Source organism: Coturnix japonica, chromosome 23 (genome assembly GCF_054131305.1).
Source record: "Coturnix japonica strain WE chromosome 23, WE-NBRP24, whole genome shotgun sequence".
In the NCBI taxonomy this organism is placed as follows: domain Eukaryota; kingdom Metazoa; phylum Chordata; class Aves; order Galliformes; family Phasianidae; genus Coturnix; species Coturnix japonica.
In genome coordinates, this window is record NC_140685.1 from 4,817,630 (window position 1) to 4,845,319 (window position 27,690).

Consider the following 27,690-nt stretch of genomic DNA (forward strand, 5'->3'; position numbering starts at 1 on the left):
GACGTCACGGGGCGGGGCGTCGCTCGGGGTCGGTGGTGGCGGAGCCGGGTTGAGGTCGGGGCCGGAACGGAACGGAACGGAACGGAGCGGAGCGGAGCTGCCGGGATGATGATGATGAACGCGGATCTGCGCAGGGAACGGGCCGCTGCCACCTTCCAGCCTGAGCTGCTCACACATATCTTGGATGGAGGAGCCGAGCGTACACGGCGCCGAAAGGAGATCGGTGAGGGGCGGCCCGGCCCAGCCCGGTTCTGAGAGGAGAGGGGAGGAGGAGGAGGAATGTCGAGGGGCTCGTAGGGAATGGCTCGGGCTGCCGGGAGGGATTGGCAGGCCCAGCCTGCCCATGGGGGAGGGGTTCCCCGTTAGGGGTGGGGGGAGCGGTGCTGAGTGCCTGGGAGAATATAGCCCTGCTTGGGATTATTGGGGTCAGCCTGGAACAGGACCTGGGTCACCCTGAATTCCCCTTGTCAGGGTGAGAGGTGGCTCCTCACGGTCTGTGTTTAGCCCTATTCACTTGTCCTACACTGTTTGTAGCATCTCAGAATGGCCTGGGTTGAAAAGGCCCACAGTGCTCACCCAGTTTTAACCTCAGTGCTATGTACAAGGTCAGCAACCAGCAGCCCAGGCTGCCCAGAGCCACATCCAGCCTGGCCTTGCGCCCCTCCAGGGATGGGGCATCCACAGACTCCTTGGGCAACCTGTTCAGTGCGTCACCACCCTCTGTGCGATAAACATCCTCCTGATATCCAACCTAAACCTCCTCTGTCTCAGTTTAAAACCATTCCCCCTTGTCCTGTCATCAGTTCATGTAAGCAGCCGTTCCCCCCTCCTGTTTATATGCTCCCTTCAAGTACTGGAAGGCCACAATGAGGTCGCCCCAGAGCTGTTACCCAACAGCACGGTGTAACCCGCTCCTCTCCCCTCGTTCTCATAGTGTTTGGCACTCATAAAATGTCCCCGTTTCCTTCTCTGCCTCTGCCAGGGTGGGACTGTCGCAGGCTGCGGTTGCACAATTTCTGTGCCAAAGGGGATGGCAAAAATCCGTAGCCTCTGGGTAGCTCCATTCCCAGTCAGCACAGGGGGAACAAGAGCAGTGCCTTCCTGCAAAGAGCTCGTGGTGATCAGATGTGTGTGAGGCAATCTGATCCTGCAGTGACGGGGCTGTGGGAGGGTGTCCTGCTGGTCTTACATCAGTGAATGAATCTTCTGTTGCATCCAGAATGTGCTCACTTTAAAATGTGGCTTATGGGAGCACTGTACTCTTAAGTATCCTGCTGCCCCAAATGCTCTGATTGCTTTGTGACTTCTTTCCGATTCCATTACCTTTTAAGTATCTCAGTATCTGCAGCCTGAGGTACAACAAGTGAAAAGCTGAACCATTCCATGTGCAGTTCATTGAGGACTGTGATAACTGAGTTTCTTTTCCTCATCTGTCCATCCCCAGAGGCCTTAGTGATTAATGACCCTGACTTCCAGCACGAGGATTTGAACTTCCTCTCCCGCAGCCAACGCTATGAACAAGCCATCAGGAAGAGCTCTCTGATGGTGATGAAGTTAAGAGAATATGGAATTGCAGACCCGGATGAGATCTACTGGTTTAAAAGGTACTTAGCTGTAGAATGAGCTTTGTGTCCTTGATGATGGTATAATTCCATACTTTAGGGCTGCACTTTAGTTTTCTATATAGAAAAAAAGAACTACACTAAAGCCTGTTGAATTCTGACTTCTATTGATATCAAATGAATACCTGTTGATTAGAATGTTGCCTTTTCCTAGATGTTTGGCTAGAGATAAATCACTAAAAATTACACTCTTTTTACTACCTATGGCACAGGAGGTCAAAATTAGGGCTTGCAGCCTGAATTGCCAAAAGGCATAAAGGATACACTGAAATATTTCAGCTTTGAATGGATCTGGTGGGGCTGGAGCTTCTGAGGAAATCTCTTAAAGCTGTTTACTTCGCTTTGCACTTAGACCTAATAAAGCTGCATTACAAACATACTTGAAAATATTCCAAGACAGCTTGTAAGTTCTTGTTGTGCCTTTTCTGTCCTGTCTCTCTTTAAGCTCCTGGTGCTGTAGTGGCTCCCTTTGACCCAGAGGCTATTTATTGTATCTGACTTTTGTTTATCTGATAGCATTAGCCTTGGGTAAAGTTGATAAAAAAGAAAACTACCTCTACATCTGAGTTTCATTGCTTCCAGCTTGCAGGGAACTTGGTTCTGACATGGTTCTGCCCTTAACTCTATTAAGCTTTTTCTGTTATAATCAAATGAACTGCTTAACAGTGAGATTGCACAGCTCTACAACTCCACACATGAGACCATGGCTGTATCCCCTGACACATTTCATAGCCAGTGTACGTTAAGTAACACACCTGTAGGATCTCAAGCCCTTTTGACTGGCTGTCATTGGCCTCAGGATGTGAATATTGGGACTGGTTAATTGAGAGCACCTCATTTGCTGTGGTTTTAGTTTCAAAACATTTAATCTGCTCTGACCTCAGTTATGAAAGGTTTGCTGGAGAACCTTGTAAGTGTTCCTTTGAAAACTGGTGTCAGCTGAAAATGATAGCAAGGAACTTCAGTGATTGTATTCAGTTACAGATGGTGAAAGTTAATGATTAATTTTCTAGTAGACAGGAGTTTTCCTTTGGGAGGCAATAGGGAAGTTATTAGGTTATTTTTATAGGGAAATTTTAGGTCCAGCATACCAGCTGATAATTTCTATGAAGCATACAGGATAAATACTGTCTTTTCTAAGTGTGGGTCAGACAGGCCTACCCCTGCTCCTTGCCCATTGTGAAGGTCTTTCCAAGCTCTTCCTCGAGAGTTACATGAAGAGCTACAAAAGCCAGAAAACTTTGCTTGCAGGTGTTGCTCTGAAGCAAATGATCCTATTCTGTACCCTTGTTCTGCACTCTGAAAATGTCTGGAATTGCTAGTTTAGCTTTGGAGTCACAGGAAAACAGACTTGGCTTACGCTGTACTCTGTCTGTAGGTAGATACTCCACTCCATCAGACTAATCTGTCAAATCTGAGTGCCTTTTACTGTGTGGGTGGCATTTGTTGCTGTGAAATTTGGCAAGACCTACATTGCCAAAGTAGGGTGTTACTACACATCCTCTTGTAAGTGGGTTTGGAACTGCAGTCTGCTTATTGACTCAGTGATGTAGCAAATCTGACTTCAGACCAGCCAGGAGACCTTTGCTCACCGATCACATTGCTTGTGTTAGATGTAGCTATCCGTATTCAATATTGATGTAGCAAAGTAATTGAGTAGTTGCGCAGTTCAGCCTTTAGAGAACAAGCTTTATAGACAGTGGTGAGTGCTAAGTGGGAATGTAGAAACTGAGGGAGGAAGCAGTAAAAAAATCTAAACAGAAAGAGAATCTGTCTGTCTTCCTTTTGCAGCCAGTCCTCTTTAGTTTGTCCTGTGCCTTGCAGAAAACAGGATTCGTTTTGACCATTAAAAGGCACATGAAGCAAATCCTAGCAGTTCAGTCTGGACTAATGAAGTGAGAAGTATCTGCTGTAACTTAGATAGCTTTGAGTTCTGCTTTCCGCTTTGTTAATGTAAGAAGCTGTTAAAGTTCTACAGGTTTGGTCAAAGAAATAGTATAACTTCCCAACATCAGGATGTTATGAGGTATCAGCTTGCAAAACACCTTTCTTTTTCTTCAGTCTGAGTAGGTGTTAGGTAAGCACAAGGCATCTGGCAATTGTGATTAAGTGTACTGATAAGCAATGGAAGTTGCTGCTGTCAATTCTAAGAAGATTTTTCTGGAGCATTGCCTTCAAAGAAGCTGTGTCTGACCTGATTTTCATGACCACAAAGCACATGCTGCACCTTTGCACAAGTTTTGTCAATGGTTTCTGAAAACATGCAAAGAACTCCTTCCCAGGTTACTCTAAAACAGTGTTATTTCAAAGTCAGCACGTTTTCTCCCTCTTGTCTTGTCCTTTTGGGCCTGAAGTTGGTAAGCACGTTGTAGGCAGTGAGGAACAGTGCTGCTGTTGCTATGCAGGTCCTGCAACAGAAGAAAAACTCACTGAGGAAGCTACAACAGCGCTGAGAATTATTCTTTCTCCTTGTTCTTGCAGCATCTGTAAGCCCTTGATCAACGTGGTAATCTCTGCTTTGTAAACAGATGCTCCTGCTGTAGGTAACAGAATGCTTTCTGGTAGGAAAAGTGTCTGCAATGATCCTAAAATGCTGTACCTGCATTCACACCACCTGAGAGCACAGTCAGTACATTAATAACCAATGATAATTTACTTGATGACACTGATTTTGCTCCTGGCTCATTTAGTAGCATCCCTTTAAAATTGTTATGTTGAACGTGCAGCTCAGTGGTGCTGGTAAAGCTCTGTCCTGCTTTCTCACCTTAAGGCTGAGCTGTACAGTTCTCATAGGGATTCTTGAATTAATAATTTATTCTCTACTGCCAGGCAATCATTCCAGGCATGTTGTAAAATACCAGCCACAAATGTTGCTGTAATTTGAAAAGCTATACATGGTATCTGCTGCTCTGTGCAGATCTGGTGGCAGCAAACTCTTACATGTGCTTCCTGGGCAGGTGTTGATACCCAACAATAGAAGGACACATTTCCCTTGCAGGTATCTTAGACAGGTTGAAGAGGTCTTATCTATAGGTACCCACGGAGAGCACGCATTAGTTTTCTCCCATCTTTGAGACCACATGGAATAAACATTCATTTACAGTCGATGGAAGATGGAAAAAAGTCCTGAGGCTCTGCAGAATGGTGAAGGGAAGGTGCTGTCATTTACTGCATGGCTTTTACAGAGAGAAAAATTACAGCAGTTTTGCCCCTGGAACTATAACTTGCTGCCATTGTGGCTACAAATCATGACATCATTTGTTTTGATGAAGCCTATCTAGAATGTCTGATTTCCCTTGCATTCCTTGCAGCATTAGCTTGTAGCAGTAATTTTAATTGAAGGGGTGAGGTCAGGCACTCACAGCTGATAGAAGCAGATACAGATAATAGAGAGCTCTTCAGAAAAGCACTTGGTTACCTAAGAAGCCTTCTTCCTTTTCACTACGTGGTGCTTCTGTGTGTTGAAATACAAACAGTGGCCTAGTTCTAGACCACTGGCTGTTGTGGGGTTGATTACCACCAAATCTGAGGGGTGGGAGAGAAAATTTGGTTTTCCTGTCCTGAATTTTAAGTTTCCAGTGCTTCTTTGAAGAGTAATACTGTTAGTTACACAGCAACAGCAGGAATCACAGGGTGAATGAAATGCCTGAGATAAACATTTGTTTCCCATTAGCGTTGCTTCCAATGCCTTCATGTTTGGAGGCTGGTTGTGGAATAAGGAGAAGTGGAAATAGCAAACATAACCTGTGTGATGCTGCAGCTGGAGAAAAGCCGTTCAGGATGGCGTTCTTGGTGAGACTGAGATCCAGATCCCTCTATTTCTCTCCTGTAGAACATGCTTGGGCAATTTCATTGAACCTCTCGGTCTGCACTTCAGCATGTTTCATAAAACCATAGAGACCCAAACGACTGATGCTCAGAAGAAGAAATGGCTGCCTCTGGTCCGTGGAGTCAAGATAATTGGCACCTACGCCCAAACCGAAATGGGACATGGTTAGTTCCTTCAGGGATCAGTGGGTAACCTCTTTTTGGTAACTCCAGTTTGTAAATTTATGATGCTCCCTAGGTAAATCTGAAAGGGGAAAGGTGAAGTCGTTTGGTTAACCATTGTTTTCTGCCTGACAGCAGGACGGCTGTTTCATTTCTCATCGTAACAATCACAGGATTCGCTTTGGTCTTTTCCAGAAAGCACCTCTTAGCTGATCACTTACTTCATAGCTGTTTGCCTTTGTTTTAATGTGAGGAGGTTGTACAAAGTCCTGAGACTGCGTTGTAGTTGAAGTAGTTGGAACATATCAGTCAACAGTATTATAGGGTTTTTTGCCTAAGTTGAAGGCATGTACATTGCAGAGCTCTGCGTGCGTGCTCAGTCTGCAGGAACAAGTCAGACATAGACCTTCAGGTGCAGTGTAACATGATGAGGATTGCACTTTGTGTCTGAAAGTAAGGTATGCTTTGCCCCAAGCAGTCTCCTTCCAGATGCTATTCTGTTGCAGCTGCATAGCTTCATGGAAAGATTTGGTTCCAAAGAAGAGTAACATCTTATTCCTACTATTGAGCAAAACTGCCTTCACTCCTTCAAATGGAAGAGCGCGTAATGGATAAGAACATGTTTTAGGCCAGAACGTGGAATTATGGACATGAAATGCCAACAAGAATAGTTTCACAAACCATTATTGGTTCTTATGCTGGCATCTGAACCTGGAAAGCACGATATATACAAGTCTGGACAACTGCTGGATCTGGATGATCTGTTTGTTGGGTTACAGCCATTCATGCCAATGGAAATCTTCGTAGAAGATGTAATGGAGAAAATCCTTACCACTATTCTGCTCCAGAGAGGGAGTACAAAACCTGACTCAGCACAGGAAGCTGAATCAAAAGGATGACCAAAAAAAAGAAGCCCACTAATTTTATTTGCTTTTTCACACAACCTGCTTTGATTCAGACACACATCTATGCTGAAGTGATTGGGTTTACTTGCTGTTTCACATTAGATCATTGCACTCTCTTGCCTGGTGATGGTTTGATTTGCTTGCAGTTCTCGTGTTTGGTGGTAAAATGGCTATTTTGATACTTAATTGAACTAACCTGGTGGCAGTATGGTGAAGTGAACACTTTCCATACTGAATAATGAAAATACATTATGTTTGGCATTCTTACTATGAATGCTGAAGATCTATTTTCATCAGCAAAGCTTCTGCAGTAATTGTCACTAAGCTCTACTTGATTTAAACTTGATGTTTAGGAACTGGTGGTGGGGAGACAAGCCTCTGGGTTATTGAATCAAAACCCAGCCTGGACAGGTAGTTAGAACTTAGCGTGTGCCTTGGTAGCCTGCGTTGGTTTTAACTTATTTCATAGTGAATAATTAAATTAAACAAAGTAAAACAGGAATGCAAAGCACAGAGCTGAACACATAGTTGACAGATAAACTCACCTACAGTTGTTTAAAAGCTCTAAGGACATAACAACTTCATGTTCATGTGTGTTTAGAGATGGCACGAGTACACAGGTACTGATCCTGAATCTGCAGCCCAACTGTTCTAATGGTTTTCATTCTCTAGCATGCAGTATCGCCAGCCTTGCACATCAGGGACTAATGCTATTTAGTTTATTTCCTTTATAGTTGTAAGTTAGTAAGTAACTTCGAAAACAGTTGAATTTTGGGAGACTTCTCATGAATAAATGTAAATGAAATAATCTCCAGACAAATGGTTTGCTGTGGATTGGAGGAGACAAGAAGGAAGAGCACTCCAAGTTCTCAAAGCAAATAATACTTAAAAGATTCTATGAAGCTCTTAGTATTTTTCTTATATCCAAAGGCCTAATGGACCATGTAACCACCTAACAGTGATGTCTGATGGAACTTGGAGGAAGAGTAGTTCTAGTAAGCCATGTTTACATGGGGAGGTGTTGAACTGTTGATTTCCAAGTCGAAAAACATTGGCTTTCTTGCCAAATTATGTTCACAACTTTGACTTGCACATGCAGAGCACTGTCTTTTTAAGAAAGCTGTTAAAAACTGTGAGAAGGAGAGATCATAGCTGGGATTTTAGGAGGTTAATACAGCATGCACTATGTGTATCTAATCTCTATTAAAAGGAGTTGGTACAGACTTTTAAGACTTCTTTTTCAGGAATGTCCCAGTAAAAACCTGGCTAATTGAACCAGATGAAGTGGGACTTTGGACACTTTGTGCCCTCAAACCATGAAAAAATTGGACTTTTCAGACAGAGATTTATTGCATCCAGTCTGACCACATCTTCAGCATCTGATGTTCTGACTCAGCCCAGTTTTAACTGAGTATGCTCCGCTTTCCAAGCCGTGCTGAGGATCTGGTCTTCCTTTATTGGTTTGGATTAGTAGCTTTCTCAATTGTACCAAGCATGAAATTATGTGCATGCTACAAATGCATTTTATATAAGATTAGAAAGAAACGAATTGCATCATGCTTATCTCAAAGTAAGCATGTTTTGTATCGCTCAGATGCAAGGAAAGGACAGTGCTCTGGCTTTCTAAAATACACTTGCTGAATTCTGATTTTACACTGTTTTTTTCTTTTTGTCTTTTCCTCAATCTCCACCACGAATCTTCTCGCTTGCTTCCCTCCCATAACACTGCCTTCACTCTCCCATCCCATGGCACCTTTTCACAGCTTTGTTCATCGTGGACGGCCTGAGCCTCTGGATCTTCATCTGGGCATGTTCCTCCCCACCCTTCTCACCCAGGCAACCCCAGAGCAGCAGGATCGCTTCTTCATGCCTGCCTGGAACCTGGAGATCATTGGCACTTATGCCCAGACTGAGATGGGCCATGGTACAGTACATTCAATACATGCTATTTTTAAGAATGGCTTTGTGTACGAAGCATTCCCCTGCCTGGGAAGAATTGTGTGTGTTTATCCCATGGTCTGTACACGTGTGGTTGTGGCTATGGGGAGAAGCAGACGGCTTGTGAACTTTTTAGTGGTCCATAATAGCACACACTGTTTGACCTTTTATCCCCTGTGATGGGAGAGATTGTAGTTGTAAGTAAAAGCATACAGAGTGCTCCTCTTGTGCCATTCAAACCAATAGGGACGATTTGTTAGAGCACCTTGTGCTATGGTGTGACAGTGGTGATGTCACTTTGATGACATCTGTGCATTTCTAGGCTTACCATTCTTTCCAGTGTGATTTCTGCATTGCCCTAATTAACAGTCAGTGTGAAGACCAAAGGAACAAAGCTTTCAGACACTGAACAAGATGCCAAAAGAGTAAGAGCTGTTTGCCACCTTGGGATTGACCTTGGATCAGAGAACATGTGGATGATTCCAATGCTCATGTTTTGTGGGGTCCCCAGTTTTTTTTATCTGTTTCTAATGTGTTGTTGTTTTTTTTTAATTGGACCACAGAATCTTTTTATGTAGCCATATTAAGTAGATTTGTTCTTTATTGCTACTTGTTTGCTTTCAAGCTTTGATATGGACTGTGACAACTCCAGCAGTATTGTGATTGCAATACTTTTAATCCAGGTTTTAAAGGGATTTTGACACCTGAAAGTTGCAGATGGGAATTACCCTTTAAAAATGAGCAGGGTTCACCTTTGTACTGTAGGGCAGTGTAGAGGTGAAGCTCAAGACAGCTGCAAATCTGTGAAGAATCTCTTGCATCTAGCAAGGTTTGGAGACTCTTTACCAGCAGAGGAAGTGTTAAGCAGCCCATGGAAGTCTACCATTAAGCTCTGTGCTTTGGAAACATGCAGATGCATCAAGGTGATGTTCTTTTTCTTCTTGAAGTTCTGGTGTCAAGCCGCTGGCTCTGCTGTGCTTTGTCAGTCCAGACTGTCATGAGTTTTGTTCAGTTTAAAATGTAGTCACAGTGATTTTCCACTGATGCAGAGTCTGCTGTTTCTGAGACAGGATTGTGTGTTGTGGAGTAAAGGGTTGAAGGCAGAAGACAGACAGTCTGTACAATGAGTTGCTGAGTTATTTTGTAGTCTCTTTATTTAATTGCATCAGTAGCAGATGCATGCCGTTACTTGTCTTGGAGCTATGAATGATCTCATCTGGGACAAATTGCTCCATCAGGTGAGGAGGATTTAGGCCTGAGATGATGGGTGCTGCTTATTTCATCTTGTGGCTGAAAAGTGTATTTGTTCATTTTGCACTGAATCAGCCTGCAGTTTTAGTAAAGCCAGGTCATTGTAATGATGTGGACACAGTTAATGACAAAGGGCTTCTGGTATGTAATAGGAAGAAGGTGTCAGATTGGAGGTGCTTGGAAACCAATCTCAGACCACTGAAACAATAATATGTTTTCAGAGAATTGGCTTCAGATCCCAGAATATGGTCTGAATCTCATTTATTCTTCAATTATTTCATATTTAATCCTTCAGAAAGCCTAAATTGAAAGCTAAAATTTGTCCATTGCTACTGGAGTACAACTTTCCATTGTTTGGTTCAGTCCTTATTTGTTTTCTGACCGACTTTCTGCCAAAATAATGTTTGCTTGTTTTCAGGAACTCACCTTCGGGGTCTAGAAACTACAGCTACTTATGACCCAGCTACCCAGGAATTCATTCTCAACAGCCCCACTGTGACCTCCATTAAGTGGTGGCCAGGTGGACGTAAGTGTATCTGTGTAAATCTAAAGGATATGTGGAAAACATAGGGAGGTGATGACATATGTAGTATATCTACAGATGGTGGTTGAAGCTTGGTCCAAGGAGCTGCCCTTTGCACTGGTAACAGATTTACCAGAGCTTACATAAACTTGTGATGATCTCTGTGCTCTGGATTATTGCTCTGAATCATTCGCACTGTGTAGATGTGGTATATTTTTCTCTGCAGCATTAAATCTCTATCTGAGGTTGTCTATGGTTAGAGCTTCCTTGGCTTTACTGCCAGCTATGTCGTGGTCTTGGTGTTGTATAGCCTAAAAAATAATAATAAGCAGCTTCCATTGGCATAGGCAACCTTGTTCATCTAGCTGTAGAATCTGGATGTTAGTCAGTGTTATTAATCTACTCTTATAACATGAAAAATGTTAATTTTGCATCCTGCTTTAAAGGAAATTAAACTTTTTGTCTCCCACTCCTTCTGTAGTTGGAAAGACCTCGAACCACGCCATTGTTCTGGCTCAGCTCTACACTCAGGGTCAGTGCAAGGGACTGCATGCCTTCATTGTTCCTATACGGCAGCTGGGCACCCACGAACCTTTGCCAGGTAAAAAATTACCTTAAGGATTTTGTGCTCGTGGGATAACTTCATTTCTGTTTCCCTTTGGCTACATACAGCTGCGTGTGTGTTGTTAATGAACACAGCTTATTTCACCAGCTGGTTCTATCGAGTGGTAGATTGTAGGCCACAGGACTTGAAACTTCAGGAGTTTCACTTGCGTCGGAGCTGCCATTAACTTCCATGTCATGTTTTCAGTGTGAGGGTTACTCTGGGATTTGATTCTGTCCCCATGTTCACCAGGTTGGCATTCTGTGAGGCAGCACATGCTTCTGCTTCCTGGAAAGGGAAAAATATTAGTTGGAATTGAGGTGGATTATCTTTAGTGATAACAACCCCCAGTCACTATGTAGTAGGAATGCCCTTTGTTTTAATGCTCTTCTTTTTTTTTCCATGGAAGAAGAGATGAAGGTCCTACTTAGCTATTAATCCTTGCAGCATCAGGGCTTTCTTGAAGGTGTCTTAAACCTCCCGTGTAGCGTTCCTCTTTTGTAATGCAAATGGCTTTATCTGTGGCAGGTATTACAGTAGGTGACATTGGACCCAAGTTTGGATATGATGAAATGGATAATGGCTACTTGAAAATGGACAACTTCAGAATTCCTCGGGAAAACATGCTGATGAAATACGCTCAGGTAAAGCAGTGAATTTCAGCAGATGCCATGAAGAAGTGATACTTGAAATGCTGTTGTGTAGTTGTACAGTGCCTTAAAGCACTGCATGTTCTTAACTCTTTGTTTAGGTGGGTTGCTTGTAAAGTACTATTAGAGCTTAGAGCTTGAGATAAGAATGTGTAAAAGGGAAGAAGCTTTAAAAATCAACAGGCTGTATTTTTTTTTTTCGGTAGGTTGAACCAGATGGCACCTACGTGAAACCAGTCAGTGATAAGCTGACCTATGGGACCATGGTGTTCATCCGCTCTCTGATTGTAGGAGATTCAGCTCGCTCTCTATCCCGGGCTTGTACCATTGCCATCCGCTACAGTGCAGTGAGGCACCAGTCTGAGCTAAAGCCTGGGTAAGTGCAGTGAAATAAAAGAGCAGCTTGTTGTTGCACGGCCTGAGACACTCTGATGTGAGATGGATGCAGCTTTTTCTGTTGAAGTGGAGTTGAATAGGACTTATGAGCAGTTTGCCAGCCACTGACGTGCTATCTAACTCATTGATGTTTTGCTCCAGGGCACCAGAACCCCAGATTTTGGATTATCAGACCCAACAATACAAACTGTTTCCACTTCTGGCAACAGCGTATGCTTTTCATTTTGTGGGAGCCTACATAAAAGACACGTATCATCGTATTAGTGGAGACATCCATGAAGGAGATCTGAGTGAGCTGCCAGAGGTACTGCATTCTTTGGAAATCAGGGGGGTCTTATAAATAAAACAAGGTGGCGTTTTTCTGCAGACCTTAGTAGGAACATGTGCAAGCTAAGAATGGAATATTAAAGTAACTAACCTGCTTTCCTTTTGTCCATCAGCTCCATGCGCTGACAGCAGGGTTGAAGGCATTCACTTCCTGGACTGCCAATGCCGGTATTGAGGAATGTCGAATGGCATGTGGTGGGCATGGCTACTCTCGTTGCAGTGGCATTCCTGACATCTATGTCACATTCACCCCATCCTGCACCTACGAAGGAGAAAACACAGTCATGATGCTGCAGACAGCTAGGTATGGTAGCTTTCATGCTGTGACTTTTTGGCCTTGGCATTAGGATATTTGCAGCTGAAGTGGTGAACAAAAGGAACACTCTGTATTACTATGGAACAGGACTCTCTTTTTGACAAATGCATGTACCCATGACTGTTCTTTGCTAGTCTGACCCCAGGTAAAATGATTTCTCTCTATTCAGTCAACTGAGAGTTGCTATTGTCTTTATTTTCAGATTCCTTGTCAAAAGTTACAACCAGGTTAGTTCTGGTCAGCGTGTTACTGGCATGGTCTCCTACCTTAATGATCTCTCCAGGCAACGTGTTCAGCCACAACACGTAGCTGGTAGGACTGAAACTGTGCGCCTTAATGATCCAGTCAGCTTGGTGGAGGCCTACAAAGCACGTGCAGCCCGGTGAGTTCGTGCTTGTTAGACTGAGCAAGGCCGTAAGAAATTTGGGTGTTATATGTTCTTATATGTTAGATTAAATCTGTATGAATTTGATGTATGTAATCTTGTTAAAGTGGTGTTATTTTATAACGAGTTGTTCTCTTCCTGGAATAGGCTTGTGGAAGCTGCAGCAAAGAATTTGCAAGCTGAACTGAACCACAGAAAGAGCAAAGAGGACGCCTGGAACAGAACTTCTGTTGACCTTGTGCGAGCATCTGAGGTGTGTGATGTGCTTGATAGACAGCGCAGTGACAGGACATCCCTTCATGAACCTCACTCACCTTCCTCTTGTCTCTTGTAGGCACACTGTCACTATGTAATAGTGAAGCTTTTCACAGCAAAGCTGTCTGAAGTCAGTAATGCAGATGTCCGCGCTGTCCTGACTGAGCTGTGCCTCTTGTATGCGCTGTATGGCATCAGTAAGAATGCAGGGGACTTTTTGCAGGTTAGTGTCTTTCTCCAGTACTTTAAGTCTCTAGAGCCAGAGTTCTTGTTCACAAAGATGCTTCAAATGCAGAGCTGCACAAATATGTAGGCCTAAGGTTTTGACTGTTTGTTTTGATAAGGTCAGTAGCAATGCAGTTCTGATGGAAGGCTCTTATTAGGTTTCCCTTGTTTTCCACCAGAAGTAGAGTTGGATGATAAATGGTTGCTGTGTCAGGCATCTTTCTATGCTTGTACCTTGTGACAAATTGCCATTTGGATCAGTGGGCACTTGGGTGAGGGGGAATCTTGCATCTTAAGAACCACTGGATTTTTGGGTGGGGGAAAGCTAACTTAGGTTCTGAGGGGGGAAGGTTCCTGTGACTTGCATACTGATGTGATAATCTGGTTGGTCTGTTTGCTTTTTTCCAAGGCGGGTATTTTGACAGATGCCCAAGTTACTCAGGTGAACCAGCGTGTGAAGGAACTCCTGGCTGTAATTCGCCCCAATGCAGTAGCACTGGTAGACTCCTTTGACTTCCATGATGTTCATCTTGGATCTGTGCTTGGCCGGTATGATGGCAACGTGTATGAGAACATGTTTGAATGGGCAAAGAAATCGCCATTGAACAAAACAGAGGTAAGGAAACCTTATTGATTGTTAGGTCACAAGTGTCCAGAGAAATAACTCAATTTAGTGTTATTAATTTTGATCTAGTTATTCCACTCAGGGTGGGGAGGTGCTAAAAGAAACTAAACTGTTAAAGAGCCAGCATCCCTCTTGCAACAGCCAAAACAGAACTGTAAATCCTGTCATAGTGGTCTTTACTGACTCGATTTGATTTGGACAGGCTGCCTTCTAACAGAGTGTGTGCAATTATAGTTAAATCCCACCAGAGCTTGCTCAGTTTTCTTGTGCTTCTGAAGTCTGACAGACTTAAGATCTTCCTTATGGTCTGCTTAGGAGATATCTGCCAATTTTCATGTAATTAGTAATGCTAAAGAGTTGTCTGTGTGGATATAAAATAGCTTGCATTTTTTCCTTTCTTTCAAACAAGGTAGTGAAGAAACACTTGTTTGGAGCTTGTATTCTCATCGTTATCCATTCAGGCACCCAAAGGGCTCAGGTGGCTGTTCTGAAGTCCTCAAAGCGCCTCTGATTCAGGATTAGCTTTTCACATGTTGAAGAAAGCCATTCAAAGTGTGGGCCTGATCCTGCTCTGACCTCTCTCTCTCTCTTGCCTTCTTTACAGGTTCACGAGTCCTTCCACAAACACCTGAAGCCGATGCAATCCAAGCTGTGAACCTCCTGTTCCTTAAAGCACACACTTTTCTTGCCCTGAAAACTGGATGTTCGCATCCTTTCTTCAGGCACCTGAATCAAACCTTTCAAATCCTGGTAGCTGTAGGACAGTGAATCATTATAGCCTTTCTTTCCACTTTTTATAAAACAGAGGAAGTGTTTGGGGAGAGTGCCTAGGGATCGATGCCTGTTTTTAAAGTGCAATTATAATGGTAAAATTAACCTTTTAAAATCTTGGGAAAGCTTTATGAAGTCATAAAGAGTTGCTTTTGTGAAGCTGATGGGTAGAGCAGTTACTGTCAACTGGAAGAGTAGCAGAATTTTACTACTGAGTAGTTAACAGCCCTCAGGCAATAGCTTGGACCAAGCAGTTGTTTTTCCCCACCCCTAAAAGCATCCATGTCCTGGTGCTTTGTTAGCACCAACTCTCCTTGTTTCACAATGGTTTCTGCTATCTAAAGCCTCCTGCATCGTTTTGTGCATAGGAATTCTGCCTGTAGCATTACTTCCCTCATGAAGGGAGGTAATAGGCATTTATATCAGTTCTGCTTCAGTCTTCATTCTAGAATTACACCTTGTGTTTCCAGCACATTTTCCTTTCACTGCCCTGCAGATGTTCCCTCTGTGCCGTCACTGTCACCTTATGCTTTGGTAGCAGGTAGAAGGAGAGGGACATCGATGCTGCTCTGAGGACAAAACAAGCAGTAGTAACCATTTAGGTGCTGATAATAGATTTCCTGCCCTTTTAACTGTTAATACTTTCATAACACGATCTCAAAGCACTTTACAAGCGTTAATTATGCTGATTGATGTGTGTGTGGGGGGGAAATAAACCCAAGTATAGTGGTAGGGACTGCCAGTTTGAGATGGAACAAGGAAGCCAGTATTGGAGGGCAGAAACTGGTTGATTGGAGTCTTTGGGTCTTCAGATTGACCTGGGATGTTCTGCTTTTTAATGGCGTTCCTCAAGATAACAACAATCCCAGCTGTTGTATCCAGAGCTTTTTCCCTACTCGTGCATTTCCAAGAGGCTGTCTCTGATTTGCTTTATTTTTTAAATATTAAATAGAAATATTCCAGACTCGCACAGCGCTGTTTGAATTAACAGAACCTCCTGGTGCCCAATGGGATCGAAATCACCGCTGTTCAATGCTGTTCAGGTTACCAAATGGGTTTTGCCTTCTGCTTATTGAGCAGATTGAGCTGGGTTGGGGTGGGGGTGGGGGGATGATGGAGGGGCAGGGAAAGGTTGGAAATGTGTTAATGAGAACAGTGCTGACTAACTGTGTACAGCTATAATAAATGATGAAAACAAAGCGTTCTCAGTAAGTCTTTTGACTTTTGTGCCTTGCATTTGGTGGATCATCATAAAGCAATGAAGTGGGATGAGATGCTCCATAGATGGCCATATATTGTGTGGCAGCAGGAGCTTGGTAGTGGTAGAGCCCTCCCTGCTCCATCCCAGCGGGCAGATCCCAGTACGAGATGCCTCTGTGCCATCCTCAGGCCTTTCCCTGCAGCTGTAACTGCCATGGCAGCACAGCCCAACCGACAGGGCCTGGCTGCAGGATCCATGCGGGTTCTGTGGCTGTTGGCTGGGCGCTGCCAGTGGAGCTGCTGGGAGCTGCACTCAGGTCCTGGCAGGGACTACACTTCCCAGCAGGCTGCGAGGGAACGGAAAGGGAAAAGAAAGGGAAGGGAAGGCTGGGCCTTCCTGAGCAAAGGGGGGGGATGAGCTGTGTCCGGTGGGTGTCCGGTATGATGTTTGCGGCCGTTATGGTGCTGAGGTGTGGGATGTGATGGGCAGGAGGTTGGGGATGTGGGAGAGGAGCAATATGGGCACAGCGCTGTGATGCGTGTCGGGTGCGCTGTGTGTGCCGCGCTGATGGGAGGCAGGGAGAGCTACAGCAGGATGAAAGCTGGGGGGTTCCCTTCATGCTGCTTTGCTTTCTGCTTGGGCCCAGTGGGACAGGCTGTGCCTCTTGTTTGGGATCCCTTGGCACTGTGGATCCGGAGCATGGGGAGTTATTTTGCAGCAGGACATTAATCACATGAACAGCTTCAGGAGCTCAGCGCCATCTGGGGTTTGTTTGTGTTTTTATTGCTTTTAAACTCCGATTGAGGCTTTTCGGAGTGGCTTAAAGCAGCGTGGAGGCAGCCTGCAAGCTGCACGGGGAGATGTTTATAACAGAGGTACGTTCATTAAGGCAGCTCAGTGCATCTTCCTATCCTTGTAGGTAGGAGGTTGGTGTGGATGTGAGCGATGCTCTCAGACCCCCTGAGAGGTGAAGGTGCAGCTCAGGTGAACCTATAAACAAACCTGCCCTGAGCACAGGCTTCCTGCAATGGTGAGTGTGACAGGGCACAATGCAGGCCTGGGGAGCCCAGTTTTATTGCTGTGGTACATCCATGTGGTGGCAGAAGGGGAGGGCTTCATTACTGCTCAGTGTGTGTGGGGAAAGCACGGGGTGGATGTTCATCTTGTAACAAGGAAATCTGCCTTTCTTCTTAGGCTGCTAAATCCAAGGCAAGTCTGAGAGGTACGTTCACCCACCTGCTTTCTTTCCACCACCCAAAGGTGCTTTGGTTTGCTAGGGGCCTCTTACTGAAATAGGAGACTTTTTTACATCTGATTTAGTGATCTCACCTGCCTCAGCTCCTTTAATACGTCTTGTTTTAGGCTCCATTGATGACGTGCTGGGTGACCTCCTGGGATACGATGGTAAGGAAGGGCAGCATCCTCACACTGTTACTCCTCCTGGGAGCAGGAGGAGCTGGTGTAAGAGCCATTGCTCTCCAGGAGAGCTCCAGTTGTGAGAGGGGATGAAGGAGGGAGCAGAGCTGAGAACATGGATTCTATGTGCATTGAACAGGGTTGGACATTGGCTTGGGGAGGCAGAACAAAGTTCATCTCCAGTTAAAGCCTTTTTTGGCCCATAAGGAGACAACAAATTCCCCCTTGGCATTCCTAGGTCAGCAAATATGCCTATGTCTAACATCATAATCTCTCTCTGCCTTGTTTCCAGATGAAGACCCTGCTAGATCTTCCCAACCAGCTGGTGTCAGCAGTGGGAGAGCCCGGGGCAGCAGCCTGCAGGCCAGCAAGAAGTGAGTTCTATTGGCATGCAGCCTCAGCTGCTTGCTTAAATACAGCAGTCCCAGCACTGATGTCTTAATTGCTATTATTCATTTTAGCCTCATTTTCCCCAGCTCACATGTGGTGCTGCTAAACCCAAGGCTTGTGTTACAGGTCATTTCTGGAGGACGATTTCTTTAGCAAGCTCCCTGCAGAGGATGTGGAAGCTGCAGAGGTGAGCCCAGTGTTTCAATAGAGAGCCAGGGTGTCCCGAAGGCTGGGGCTGAATGGGGCCAAGTTCACCCCTGGCATCACTCCATCCAGGACTGCAGTGGGCTCTGAGTGCTGGAGCAGTTTACTTAGGACTGTAGTAGATGCCTGTGGTCTACATTTACATCTGGGTTTTGAACTCCAGGCTGTTACTTCTGGGATGAGGAGCTTGCAGAGTTGGTCTGTCTGATCTCTCCTCTCTTTGGCACGCAGGAATCGAGTATCTCTGATGCAGACCCACAAGCTGTGCTGCAAACCCTGAAGGTAATGTGGCTCTGGGCAGCCTGGTCTGGTGGTTGGCGACCCTGCACACATCAGGGGGGTTGAAACCAGATGATCATTGTGGTTCTTTTTAACCCAGGTTGTTCTATGATTCTATGATATGAAACACCCCTTTTTGATAGGCAGTGTTGTACCAAGGGAACAGCAGCACTGGGGCATCCATCACTCACTGCTTTCATCCTGTTGCTTTCCAGGAAATGGATGACATGGAAGCTGATCTTTTGGGAATATCAAAACCCAGTTCTGGGCTGGGAAAGGCAGCTACAAAAGGCCCAGGGAAATGTAACAGCTCAGAGGGAACAGTGAAATCTGCAGGGAAGGTGCCAGCTCCTGAGAAAGGTAAAAAGGAAATTCTGCTCCTCTTTTCACAGCTTGATTGTGAACAAGCACGGGGTATTTGCATACCAAATTCCTTTTCCTGATCACTTCTGTATGGAAGGAAAGACAGAGGGGCTGCAATAAGGATAGACCAGTTCCCAGTACGTCCTGCTCTTCTCAAGGCACTTCTCCCCTTTCCTGCTTGTGAGGCAGCTCCTCCATAGAGATTCCCAGTCCATAGAGGTGCTTAATGGGGAACACTACAAGAAAAGCAGCCTTCAGCTGGAGCGGGACTGGGACTCCTCTGTCTGCTGTGCTCTGAGTGAGCTGTGGCTTCTGTTTCTAGGAGGATCTGCTCCTGAGATGGATAAGAAACCGCTCTCATCCCCACCTGCTTCCCGGCAGTACAAGAAATTTCACTTTGAAGGTGGGTTCTCCCTTCTCTTCCAGCAGCTGAGGGCTCTGCCTTTGCTTCTCTTCTGTTAGCTGAGGGCTATGGGGTACTTGGCTTAGCACAGAGTTGTTCTAAATAATATTGAGTTTATTGGTTTTCAGTTTGTTCTGTTATTATTGGCATTGCCATTATTATTATCATCCCTTCCTGCCCCTATGGGGTAAAATTCCTAGATGTAAACGATCCTTTGGCTGGGCTTTTGTCTGATGAGGAGCAGGATGTACCCAAGAAACCATCTCCAAAAGGCAGTGAAAGAAGCACAGAGAAGAAAACAGAACTGGGCAAAGAGAAAGGTAAGCAGGGATGCTCAGTGCACCTCTTACATACTGAACCAACTGGCAACTTGGATTAGTTTGTGTGGGTTCCAGATGAATAAATTGCAACCCAGCTGGTTCCATCTCATACGAATCATTGTGATCATTTATAGAGCAGCTTCGTCATGGGGTTAATTGTAGCACAGCTCACTGAGTGCTTGATGTTTCCAGTGTGCCACAGGTTACAGCACTGACCCTTCCTTGCTGGAAGTGGAAGCTCAGCTCTTACCTTTGGCCTCATCCAGCCTGTTTCATGCCTTGCCAAATGAAAGCAAGTCACTGGCTGAGGGTTGAGGTGGCTGAGAGCACCATCAATCAGCTCAGGCTAAAGCTCAATCAGGGCACCTCCAGGTTGAACCCAGCTCTATAGGGGCTGGACTTATGCACTGAACCTCTTGTTCCTGCAGTAGGAATGTTAAAGGACTGTGTAGTCCCTTCATGCCACTAAATATGCTCTGCTACAGAGGTGGACAGAGCAGCTGGTGGGTTAAGGCAAGGCCTGAGGGTGCATTGGGGAATATTTTACAGGGGGCTGGAATTACCTGATATGAAAGGTATATAAAAAGCCATAAATCTGGTGTTAAACAGAGCCAGAAACGCCATGTTACAAAACTCAGCAGTGTCCCATCAGTCACTCTGATACTTGCTGTGGGGTTTGGTTGCTGAGATGTGCTATTTCAAAGTGACTTTGAGAAGAAAGAACACTCGGGGCTGTTCTGATCTCTTGTTGCTGGGATAAAAGTAAAACAACAAAGTCCTGATCAAATCTTCTGCTTCTGTGCCCCTATCCACAGAGCTACTCCCACCCCAGACAGCCCAACACACTGCAGCCCCAGCCCGGCAAAAGGAGGAGCTGACATTTGATGATGATGATGATGATGACCTGATAGATGTGCTGGGATTCGGTGATAGCCATAAAGGAGACCAGAAGCAGGGAAAGAAGGCAGAAGAGTAAGGCATTCCTGGGCAATGAATGAGGGATGGGAGTAAAGCAGGGGGTTGTCTGTGTATGAGGTGATGTCACCACACTGGGGGTTGCTGGAGGATTTCAACACTTCTGCCCTTGGATCCCAGAGCAGCCTCACTTATAAAGAGACAGAACACATTGACAGGGCAGTGTCTGGGAATGGCTCTGCCTCGTGGATAAACCCATCTCCTGCTCTGTCCCCAGCAGAGAGGAGGTGCGTCCGGCCCGCTCCAAGCTGGATGAGTTACTGGGACGAGGCTCCGTCACCAAGATCCTGGAACGACCAGGTGCAGGAGAGCACAGAGAGTTCAAACTGGATAAGAAGTACCAAAAACAGCCAGGTGAGTGCAGCCAGGGATGCTGGGAAAGTCTGCAGAGGTGATGCTGATATCTAAAGGCACTTACAGGGGAAATACCCTATTTGCAATGGTGAGCAGGGTTTCTAATCAGCTCCCCAGCAGCCCCATGGGGAAGGCAGCCAAAGCAAAATGTTATACTGTGGCTTGGGGGCAAGCTGGGAGCGTTTGCACAACTCAGTTGCCTTGGAACACGGGCTGGTTTCCAGCAAAGATGCTTTTCCCAGCCTCAGTGAGGAGCCACGTTGCTCACAGGTTTCCAATGGAGGTGTTTCCAGCTGTGATTTCCCACTGGGAATTGCAGGGGAGGAGGAGGAGGAGGAGGAGGAGGAGGAGGGCTGGTATGTTGGCCAGGCACTGCTCCTCTGGGTGCTGACTCAAAGTTGCTTGTCTGAACAGAGAAGGAAGAGGGTTGGGACGAGGAGGATTTTGTCTTTGGAGCTTACCAGCCTACGGTGGCCAGCACACCCGAGGGCCGCCCCTCCAGGAGGCAGTCTGTAAGGTACTGTGCTGTGTGTGTGACCGTGGCTCCATGCGCTGACTATATTAGCAGAGGTCACCCTGGTCACCCTCACAGGCAGGCATTGCAACTCCTTCTCCTTGCAGCAGGTTTTCAGCTGAGAGCAGCGGTGAACCAAAACCAGACCTACCCTCCAAACCTCCTCCTGCATCCAGCCAGAGCCCTGCACGGGGCAGCAGGGCTGGGGGGGACTGGCTGGGCCTGAAAGATGAGGATTTTTTGGATTCGGAGCCTCCATCTCCAGCTAAAACCAGTCCTGCTGTGAGCTCCCAGCAGCTCCCGGCTACAGGAGAAGCAACGTCCAAACCCAACCAACTGGAAGAGGAGAACTGGCTGAGCGCTGCCTTGTCTCGCAAGAAGGCCCAAGCTCAGGCAAAGGCTCAGCAGGGAAGTGCTGTGCCCCTGGAGACCCCAGGCAAAGGGCTGGATCCCAGCCCTCCCATCAGGTGGGGGCATGACTGATGGTTCCTGTTTGCTCTGTATGTAGCAGCTCCAGGATGGCCGCTCAGAAAGCCTTGGCTCAGCTTTTAGGAATCCATTTTAAGCACTATCTTATGCTCTTTGCTTGCAGCCAGCCAGCCACCTCTACAGGAGCAGCACCACAGGCAGCTGCCCTGCAGGACAAGGCAGCGAGTGCAGACAGCTCTGGGTAAGGTTTCCTTCTCATTTCATTCATCCTCTGTAGCCAGTAGCCAACACTGGTCAGTTTGGTCTGGGACTCTGTAACAGAGGAAAGGCAGCTCTGTACGAGCACCTTTAAACTTAAGATGTACCAGGCAGGGTAATGTCCTTGCATCTCACCATGAGCTGTGACACTGTGTGTCAGCATGTTTTGTCTCATGTGTTTCTCTGCCCATACAGGCAGCCAGTCCCCTGGCTCAGCACTGTGACACAAGCTTCAGCTCAGCCACTAGAGCCTGCAAAGAGGGAACCCCTGAGAGATGCCGGCCATGTCGGTGTGTTTCATATGATGGGTCGGTTTGGGGAGCAGCATGGCCCACTTTGGGCAACTGGGCTGATTCTGTGTCCCTATGGCCGGCTGCTGGAGCAGAGCAGGAGCCTTTCTGCTCTGTGTGGGAGACCTGGACCCTCGTCCTTCTGGAAGGGGATGATTCCCACTGCTGTGTCTGAATGAAACATTCGTTGAACTTTCAGGCCCTGCAGCACCATCCCCAGCAGAGCAAGAGATGCAAAGCCCTGCCCAGCTTGCTCAGGTATGTCTGCTGGGACCATGCCTGGAGGTGCAGGATCAGAGGGATCATTGGGCCCTGCCCAGTGTCAAGCTCCCTGAGAGCATCCATGTCTCTGCAGGTTGCCATGCCCAGTGCACCCCTCCAGGCTGCCTCACAGCTGCAGGTGAAGCTCATGATGTCGCTCAGAAGCTGATGGCCACGCCACAAAGCCATGATGCTAAATCTTGATCTATTCATCTCCAACAGGTCGAATCCACATCTCTGGGCTCAGTGCATGAGAGGAGGCCAGGAGCCCCCACATCCCAGCCCTACGAGGATCCAACAGGCTGTCGGGAAGCACTGCTCAGTGCCCAGGCCCGTGTGGCAGAGCTGGAGAGCCAAGTAAGCCCCATTTTTGCCTGCTGGATGGGGGACCACAAGTTACTTAGTGGGAGGGGAGGAACTAAATCATCTCCATACAGCATCAGGATGACAGGGGAGAGGAGAAACCTCCCAGTCCAGGAATGCCTGCTGCCACCAGGTGCTGCTATAGGAGCTCTGTCCTTCTTTGACCTACTTTGCATGCCCAACAGGTCCACATGCTGGAGCTGGAGCGGACACAGCACAAATTATTGCTGGACAGCCTTCAGCAGAGGCACCAGAAGGACCTGGATCTTCTCGAGAGCGCACACAGGTACAGGGCTCTCACCCACCCTCCCTCTGTGTCACATTCTTGCCTGTAGCCCTTTCCTCTCTCCATTGGTGGGACTGCAAGAAAGCTTTCCAAATCCATCCCCAGAGTGGGTAGGCACAAAGCCGTGTTGATGCTGACCCACTGGGTGAGCCAACGTGAGAATCTGCTCTCACCAACACTGTCCCACTGTTGATAGAAGAGGGACCAGTCCCTTTGCTGGCATGTCCTCAGCTAGAACACCTTACTGGGCAGCAGTGGGACAGTTCAGGGCTCAGTCTGCAGAAAGTGCCTCAGTTTTCCCCTGCACACCATAACCCCGATCTCCTTGCTAGGTCCTCATGTGCACTGTGGATGGAGAGTGCCAGGTAATGCCATGAAAGCAGCACTTATTGTTTGCCCTAACACCTTTGGGGGCTGTTTCTGATCAGGAGCCGGATGGAGGTGGTGGAGGAAACCTATGGGCAGCGGGAGGTGAGGCTGCGGAGGGAGAAGGAGCAGCTGGAGGTTCAGCTGCTGTCACAGAGGAACGATGCAGAGCGGGCACGGGCAGATCTGGTGGCACAGCACAAGCAGCACATGGCCACACTGGAGCAGCAGAGTGCCCAGGAGCTGGAGCGGCTGCGAGAGCTGCAGAGGTGAGCAGAGCATAATGCATGTGGTGCTTGTCTTGTCTCCTCCATCTTGGGAAATGGACTTGGAAATGTTTTGGGGACATAGAAAAAGGAAAGATCAGGCTCCAGAAGCACTGGGTTGCGGTGGATTTTGGAGTGAGATTGGCTTTGCAGGTTGGCAGAGCAAGACCTGGCTGTAGACATCATTTCACAGTGAATGCACTGTATTTTGAAAGAAGAGCCAAATGGTTTATGTCCCCCAAATACCTTTTATTCGGGTCCTTGTGTCACTGATATCTACATGGTGATAGCCAATGAAAAATTACAGCTTTTGGCAAAGAAACCCATCACCCTCAAATGTAGCTCATCCTGGATGTGAATGCTGTCAGTGGGACGCCCTGGCTCAACCCCAAAATCAATCTTCATTCACAGTGCCCATCGTGGGGAGCACCAGTTCACACCATCCCCTATTGGGTTCCTTCCTCTGTGTCCTGCAGGTCATCTGTTCAGGAGATGCTCAAAGACCACGAAGAGCAGCTCCAGCGGCTGAAGAGACTGAAAGACCAGGAGATCGATGCAGTGACCAGCGCCACTTCGCACACCAGGTACTGATGGACAGTGGTACCGGTCCACTGTGTTCCCTGTCCTGCAGTAACCAGCCTCGGGGCAGGAACCAGCCACAGATGCCCCTCTCTATAGTGATATGAAGCACGTCCCGCAGAGGTGACCTATCCCCTTGCTTTCTCTGCAGGTCTCTGAATGGTGTCATTGAGCAGATGGAAAGGTTCTCCAGTGATCTGCACAAGCTCTCGCACAAGGTGGAGGCCGCACACCACAGCACCTCTCAGGAGTTGGCCATGGGAGCCCGGCAGCGGGATGAGCAGCTCAAAGGTAAATCTGCCCTTCACCTGCTGACAGGGCTGTAGGACCAGAAAATAAGGAGATCCAGCCAAAGGCCAGGAGCCCAGGCTGACAAAGATCTGTCTACTGTGGTCATTGGATTCCTCAGCATTATCAAACAGTGTCCTGGCAACATGCAGATGATGAGCACAAGATCACACTGTTTGGGTTTTTTTGTTAATGTGATGGCTATAGAGGGAGCTTCCAACCCCAGCATGATGAAGGATGTTGGAGAGGGTGGTGGTGGTGCACTCAGGGTGCTGTTGGTTAAGTGTGCAGAACCCTGGGGTTCACAGCCCTGCTGCTGCCTCTTCCCAGTGCTCCAGGACAGGCTGTCACAGCAGCAGAGGGACATGGAGGAGGAGAGGAACCGACTCCAGGAGGTGATTGCCAAAATGGAGGCCAGGCTAAGTGAGCAGACTCGGCTGCTGGAGCAGGTGGGTGCACAGTCTGTCCTCTGGGTATGAGGAAGGTAATGTCTCCCCATTGGAGATCCCTGATTGTGAATGCTGTTTGTTTCTTCCCTGTGTCCTGGGCCAGGAGCGGTGGAGGGCGACAGCAGAGCAATCCAAAGTGGAGTCTCTGCAGCGCTCCCTGGAGGAGCAGCGACGAGTCATGACCCAGCAGCTCTCCATGGAGCGGGCAGAACTGGAGAGGGCAAAGGTGAGATGGGACAGACATCTCTAAGTGCTTTTCATATCTCATGAGTCTGTCTAGGGCTACACTGCAATGTATGGTAGGTGAAAAACTGAGTTCTGGGCTACAGCATCCCTCATCTCCCCTCTGTCCCCTGCCTGCTCAATCCCATGCCTTGTGGTGCAGTGAATCTGGTGCCATCTATCTGCCTCTCTATGCAGGATTCACCCTAAGCAACCGACTTGGCCAGCCTTATAGATGTCAGGTGGGGTTTAGTGGCAGAGATGGGTTAAAGGAGAAAATCCCATGGCTGGAATACTTAATGCTCTCTATCTCCCTCTTGTGTTGTTCTGCAGAGTGCTTTGCTGGAGGAGCAGAAGTCAGTGATGCAGAAGTGCTCGGAGGAGCGCCGTAAGCTGGCTGTGGAGTGGGCTGAATTTCACACCCAGCAGCAGCTTAGCAAGGAACGGATGGAGCGTGACATAGACCGAGCCCTGCAGTTGGATTCCCAAAGGGAAGGCACCATCATGAGCCTGGCCAAGGTATGGCAGCAGAACCCCTTCCTGTAGCATCCAGCACTGTCTGGCAGGCAGCAGGAATCCCCATCCTACCTGCAGGAACATGGGGAGAAGTTCAGAGCTGGCTTTGGGTGTTTAGGATGGAGTCATTGCACTGTGTCTGGTGATGGGAAATGGATTCTTCCCAGGGCAGCTCCCTCCTGGGGCAGGTTAGAAAGGATGGGGCACAGACAGTGAAGCAAGAGCTGCACTGTTAAGGTCTAACAGAGTGGTAATGTGTGTGTGCCTGTATAATCCCAGCTCTGCTGGGCCCTGGTCCCCAAGAGTGAATGGATGAGGGCACTGCTTGGTGTTGGTCTGCAACACAGACCTGATGTACAGCAGGAGTTCAGTGGGGCAGATGACTCCCATCACTTTGGAAGACAAGAGATAGTGTCCAGGTCAGGGCTGGTAACACATCCATTGCACCCATGTCCATCCTAGGAGCAAGCAGAGCTGAAGATACGGAGCCGAGAGCTGAAGGTCAAAGAGGAGCAACTGGAAAGGGACAGAGAGCTGCTGGAGGAGGCCAGGCATGAGCTGAGGCTGGAGAAGGAGAAGGTGAAAGGGGCTGCACTGCGCATCCGGCAGCAGGAGGAAGAGATCAAGAACATGAGCAAGGTAGGTGGAGCACTTGTGCTGCAGTTCACAGCTGCACACAGACTGGCAGCAAAGCTGGGGTGTCACATCCCTCCTGAGGCCATGCATCCTGATCCTGTCCTGGAGGGGAGATGAGGGGACATACAAAGGCATTCTGTCCCAGGGCAGTGAGGGTCCCTGTCCCCCTTCTCCCCATCCTCTGCCTTGCAGCTCTCAGCACAGAAGTATGAGGAAGGGGAGCGAGCCCTGCAGGATGCGTGTAGGATAGAGTCTGAGCACCAGGCCAGGCTGCAGGTCATACAGCAACATCTGGAGCAGCTCAAGCAGCAAGAACAGCACCTGCAACAGGTAATGTCCCCTCACCTTCCCTTCTTAACCTGGGGCCCCCATGCCAAGGATCTGAACCTTTGCTGATCACCTCTCCCTTTCTCCTTGGGATGGGGCAGGAGAGGTTGAGCGTGGCTCAGCAGAGGAGACAGCTTGAAAAACTGCACAAGAAGCTGCCCAACAACCCCACACTGCTGCTGAACACAGACCAGAACCTCAGTGCTTCCACCAAGGGTCTCTCCAGCACGTTGAGTAAGGTCTTCTGCACACTGCTGGTGGGAAGGGGCATGCTGGGGAACTGCTGCACTTTCAATTCACTTCTCAGAAGTACTGAGATGCTACTGGGGCCTGTTTTAGCTGTTTATATACAGTATAAACATCAGGTCTGAGTTGGTGTTGGCCGCTCCATTCTCTTAAGGAGTTCTGTTGAGCTCTGTGAGCCAGGGCAATGCCAAGAGGGGGAGCAGAGGGAGATATAGGTGGGCTAAAGCCCATTTGCTCTGGGAAGCTGGGCAGGACCCCACTCAGAAAGCAAAAAAGGGATGCTCTTTTGCCCCCACCTTCCTCTAACAGCAATAAGACTGCACACTTGTGCTCTCATTGCAGGTTTTCCACCTCCCATCAAGACATTGCACAGGAATGTGAACACAACCGCCTCAATGGAGCTCTATGCCAAACTGCTGGTGTTGAAACACCGGGCACAGCAGGTGAGTGGGGCTGGGATGGGCCGGGAGCAGGGCAGGGTGCAGCTCTGACATCCCATCCTCCCTGCTCAGGACCACAGTTTCCTGGAGGACGAGCAGCTCTTCCTGGAGACCCTGAAGAAGGCGTCCTACAACACGTCATCTCTGTCAGTGTGAGGTGACATTGTCGCCTTGAGCTGTGTGTGCATTGAGTGCTGGGCTGTGCAGATGGGGGGGAACAAGTATTAAATGATGTCTGTTTAAAGAAGCTGCCTTTCTTTTCTTTA

At 47.5% G+C, this 27,690-nt stretch overlaps 2 protein-coding genes across 33 annotated transcripts; both read left to right on the forward strand.

Annotated features, from left to right (window-relative positions):
* Positions 1-25: 25 nt before the first annotated feature.
* Positions 26-15,982, forward strand: ACOX1 (acyl-CoA oxidase 1). Of its 3 annotated transcripts, XM_085522850.1 has the most exons (15): positions 26-223; positions 1,445-1,604; positions 5,455-5,615; positions 8,281-8,441; positions 10,125-10,232; positions 10,711-10,830; positions 11,362-11,477; positions 11,690-11,859; positions 12,021-12,183; positions 12,320-12,510; positions 12,725-12,904; positions 13,055-13,160; positions 13,242-13,385; positions 13,797-14,003; positions 14,617-15,982. In XM_085522850.1, exons 3-15 carry the CDS (start codon positions 5,551-5,553, stop codon positions 14,665-14,667), a joined length of 1,782 nt encoding a protein of 593 aa, XP_085378976.1. In that variant the 5' UTR covers positions 26-223; positions 1,445-1,604; positions 5,455-5,550; the 3' UTR covers positions 14,668-15,982. The 3 variants fall into 3 exon arrangements, with proteins under 3 accessions (XP_085378976.1, XP_015735087.2, XP_015735086.2); XM_015879601.3 differs by lacking the exon at positions 8,281-8,441; XM_015879600.3 differs by lacking the exon at positions 5,455-5,615.
* A 400-nt stretch (positions 15,983-16,382) lies between these two features.
* On the forward strand, positions 16,383-27,671 carry FBF1 (Fas binding factor 1). 30 transcript variants are annotated; one of them, XM_085522817.1, is made up of 31 exons: positions 16,383-16,453; positions 16,904-17,014; positions 17,179-17,206; positions 17,347-17,388; positions 17,693-17,774; positions 17,917-17,977; positions 18,226-18,276; positions 18,489-18,633; positions 18,959-19,039; positions 19,240-19,359; positions 20,175-20,331; positions 20,552-20,688; positions 21,103-21,205; positions 21,310-21,669; positions 21,795-21,872; positions 22,085-22,197; positions 22,379-22,437; positions 22,535-22,579; positions 22,663-22,797; positions 22,989-23,089; positions 23,518-23,724; positions 24,198-24,305; positions 24,452-24,591; positions 24,919-25,037; positions 25,141-25,263; positions 25,593-25,778; positions 26,238-26,414; positions 26,604-26,741; positions 26,840-26,972; positions 27,327-27,427; positions 27,497-27,671. In XM_085522817.1, the coding sequence occupies exons 2-31, from the start codon at positions 17,012-17,014 to the stop codon at positions 27,578-27,580; spliced, it is 3,417 nt and encodes a 1,138-aa protein (XP_085378943.1). In that variant the 5' UTR covers positions 16,383-16,453; positions 16,904-17,011; the 3' UTR covers positions 27,581-27,671. The 30 variants fall into 30 exon arrangements, with proteins under 30 accessions (XP_085378943.1, XP_085378953.1, XP_085378959.1 ...); XM_085522827.1 differs by having other exon boundaries at positions 22,085-22,179; XM_085522833.1 differs by having other exon boundaries at positions 21,313-21,669; positions 22,085-22,179.
* The last annotated feature ends 19 nt before the right edge of the window (positions 27,672-27,690 follow it).

Coding starts and splice junctions, on each gene's coding strand:
- ACOX1 (XM_015879601.3), top strand. CDS start 106: ATGATGATGATGAACGCGGATCTGCGCAGGGAACGGGCCGCTGCCACC. Junction 11,860..12,020: donor CAGTCTGAGCTAAAGCCTGG/GTAAGTGCAGTG, acceptor GTTTTGCTCCAG/GGCACCAGAACCCCAGATTT. Junction 12,184..12,319: donor ATCTGAGTGAGCTGCCAGAG/GTACTGCATTCT, acceptor TTTGTCCATCAG/CTCCATGCGCTGACAGCAGG.
- FBF1 (XM_085522817.1), top strand. Junction 21,873..22,084: donor GCGAGTGCAGACAGCTCTGG/GTAAGGTTTCCT, acceptor CTGCCCATACAG/GCAGCCAGTCCCCTGGCTCA. Junction 23,090..23,517: donor CTTCTCGAGAGCGCACACAG/GTACAGGGCTCT, acceptor GTTTCTGATCAG/GAGCCGGATGGAGGTGGTGG.